The sequence below is a fragment of the Penaeus vannamei genome, chromosome 16 (genome assembly GCF_042767895.1).
Source record: "Penaeus vannamei isolate JL-2024 chromosome 16, ASM4276789v1, whole genome shotgun sequence".
Classification (NCBI taxonomy): Eukaryota; Metazoa; Arthropoda; class Malacostraca; order Decapoda; family Penaeidae; genus Penaeus; species Penaeus vannamei.
Window position 1 is genome coordinate 3104217 of NC_091564.1, and position 3529 is coordinate 3107745.

Below are 3529 nucleotides of genomic sequence, written 5' to 3' on the forward strand. Positions count from 1 at the left end.
AAAATCAGTTTTTAACTGAAATCACACTTTTTTCTTCTTTTCCTTTTTTTTTTACTGTCAAAATTTTGCTTTTTCCTCCAGGGTGATCAACATGACAGTGCCAATGAGCCAGCTGATAGACACCGTCCACCTCTTCCACATGTCGCATAATCGAATGGTGTCGCTCAAGTTCTTGGCTTGGCATTTCTTAAGTAAGAGTTTAGAAATCAAATATTTTTTTCTTCTTCTTTTTCTTTGGTTTTTCTATTTTCTACAACCTTTGAGGGTTTGTAAGAGGTGGTTGCTGATCATTTGTTGAAGGTGGTGAAGCAGATCAAGTATGTAATGATTTGCATACCCAAGATTCTTGCATGAGGGTATTGAGAAGTCCGTTTGATTATACATTAGACTTCGTGGAGCACAAACCACTATCATATTTTTGCATTTTTGTAAGCTTTGTGTAGGTCGCTGGCTGAAAATTTTACATTAAGAACTAGTGATTTCTAATTAATCATATATTTCCTCCTATTACAGAATATTTGTTTGTTTATGTCCACAACAAAATTGTGATTAACTGTAGCCCTAGAACTTGGTGCCATACACAAGAGATTGTTAATAGACTTATAATTGTAGTAGGATGGTAGTTTTATTAGTTTACCTTTTCTTGTGTGGAAAGGAATGAGAATTCTGTGGAACAGAATAATATCCACAGTTTTGTCAATATGTCATGATAGAATTTGATAGTGCTAGTGTAATATATGTTCATGGATAAATATAAACTTATAAATATGAAATTGTCTATAGTGCTGGTGTCATGAAAATTGTGTGATGTGCACCCCCAAAAAATTAGAATTACTTTCTGCAGTGTTCTGCCTTGCACACTCATATACTCATATTTTCGGTATTCACTTAAAGTAAATGCATTACTTCTGAAGTGTTAATAATTCTTTATTTATTCATGTACTTTGTAGATATTATCTGAATGTTTTTGCCTTACAATAAGAGTTCTGTTTATGTTTGGTATCACTTCTGTTACTTCTTCATGAATAAGATAGGGTACTGGATAACAGGATGGCTCTTCAGGGTCAAGTTACTACAGGTTTAACATTGCTGATGAAGCTATAAGAATAGTTTCATGAGCTTGGCAAGAAACCAGGGAGATTTGCCTTTACAATGTTTTTTTCCTTCTTCTTCTTCTTTCTTTTGTTTGTTCTCTCTATTTCCTGCTTGTGCAATGTAGTGATCCTAGGGTATATGACAATTATTCATTACAATGTATAGTGTCATGATAATCACAAGTTCATCCATTTATGTTTTTCCACTGATGAAAATGACATGGACAAAATGTTGATACTGCACAATAGAGTTAAGGTATCTGCTTACCTAGCAAACATATTTACAGCCTCTTCAGTGGGAGGATTATGGAGATGATCAGCATCATCATTAAGAATATTACCATTAGGAGTGCTTGTGTCATCCATCTGTGTCAGATGGAAATACTTCATCCTCAATCACATTAGGGAGATGTGCTGACTTCCTTAGTGCAGCAACATCAATCATGTTAACATTACATCAGCTAGGCAGGTTTTGCAGTGTTACATATCACCTTTAGCTCCATAGCAAGCTGACTAATTTCAGTGCGGTATATTTCATAGCATGTATAAGACATCTACGGCGAATACCATTTATTTAGCAAGGATGGTGTTTTGCTGATGGGGTTATGGAGATGGCAAGCACGTTGGAGGTGTCAGTTGAGTGATGGACCGATGCTATCATTTGTTAAGGTGTTGCGGCTTGTCATACTTGTTGACTAACGGTAATGTCAAGCACACCATCTACAGGATTGACATGGGAAGAGATTGTATAGTTTCTAAATGCACAGAAATTGCAATGATAATTTCACTGATAGGCAGTAATGTATTATACAGGTTATAACTTATAATAGAACAATGGATTTGTACAGATTATGATAAGGCTTTTCATAAAGATTATAACAACGGATTTATACTGATTATATCGTAGTTATTCACAACATATATTACATCTTGTATTTTGACAGATTATAACTGTATCAAGATTACCCTCCTCCTCACTCTTGGTCTGACCCAAAGATATTAATTCAGTACCTTCATGTTTCCTACAGAACTCAAGATCCAGAGTGTAACTCACGACAGCATTGAGGACGCCAGGACTGCCCTTGCGCTGTATCAGAAATACTGCCAGTTAAAGGCCAGTGGAGACCTAGTGATGGAACTGCAGAATCTCTATGAGGCGGGGAAGAAAGCCCAGTGGAAGGTCCCAGGGGAAGAAGAGGAGGAGTGAGTGGGGTCACACTTTCTTGTTCAGCTGGAAGAGGTGTCAGAACCACACCATTGTGATCTCCGAAAGTCAGTAAATGCCGATGATGCAAAGAGAAATTATATGTACAAAGCTGTAGGGTTGCGATAACCTGCTGAGGTGGGATGTGCAAGGAGCTAGTTATTTTATTTTTTTTATTCATTACTTTTTTATAACAAATTTTAAGGTTTTGGTTCCCAGGATATGTCGGCAAAGTACCCGGCACAGAGAATGGATTAAGCCCCAGTTGTCGATGAATGATATACCTCACTGATCTCAATTTTGCAAGTTACATTTACGTGACCGTTAAAAAAGGCGAGTGATATGATAACAATACTCTCCCCCCCCTCCCCTTTTATTGATATATTTCAGAATTATATACTCTCTCAACTTGATTTTAAGAGGAAAGAAACGTTGTTGAAAAAAGAAAAGAAAGTAAAAAGTCCAGAAGATCTAATCAAAATTTTCTAAACAGTCTTTTGGAACAGATAACTCAGCCTCTGTGATGTTTTATACTTTTTTTTCAATTTCATGAAAGAAAGACAATAAATAACATTTATTGAACACTAATACCTATTTTTTTATTAATGTTTTTGGCTGCCATACCAGTGTGTCGAAAAGTGCTGCAGGTGTATTTAACTGATGTTTTAACAAAATCATTTTTGAATGTGCATGTTTTTTTTTAATATAGTGTTTTCTTTTTGTTATGTTTTTTATAAATCATCCTAACCGTTTATTCATATTTATTTTTATAGAAAGAAAATGTTATCTTTTTTTTTAATATAGTGTTTTCTTTTTGTTATATTTTTATAAATCATCCTAATCGTTTATTCATATATATTTTTATAGAAAGAAAATGTTATCACGGCATTATGTACTTGAAGTTGTGTAATATAGGAGGTTATGGTTTTATAATATTTGAATAAAAGGTAGGGCTTTAAAGGAATTTTCATTTTCCAAATACTTGTAAATTTAAAAGAGAAAGGGAATGAAATATGTTTAGGACACTTACAAGTACATACACTCACACAAGCATACAGATAATTGCACAAAATTTATTTCTAGAGGTAGATAGATGAATTATTTTTATTGTAATTATTGTTGTTTTAGGGTTGTTATTATTATCTTTATTATTATTATTATTATTATTATTATTATTATTATTATTATCATTATCATTGTTATTATCATTATCATTGTTATTATCATTATC

At 33.5% G+C, this 3529-nt stretch overlaps 1 protein-coding gene across 2 annotated transcripts in view; it reads left to right on the plus strand.

The window, feature by feature from the left end:
* Positions 1-3258, plus strand: part of PAN2 (PAN2-PAN3 deadenylation complex catalytic subunit PAN2) — a 41336-nt gene extending 38078 nt beyond the window's left edge. For both annotated transcript variants that reach the window (XM_070131055.1, XM_070131056.1), the window contains exons 23-24: positions 82-191; positions 2123-3258. In XM_070131055.1, the coding sequence (XP_069987156.1) occupies positions 82-191; positions 2123-2301 (289 nt within the window). In that variant the 3' untranslated portion in view covers positions 2302-3258. The remainder of the gene's footprint in view (positions 1-81; positions 192-2122) is intronic.
* The last annotated feature ends 271 nt before the right edge of the window (positions 3259-3529 follow it).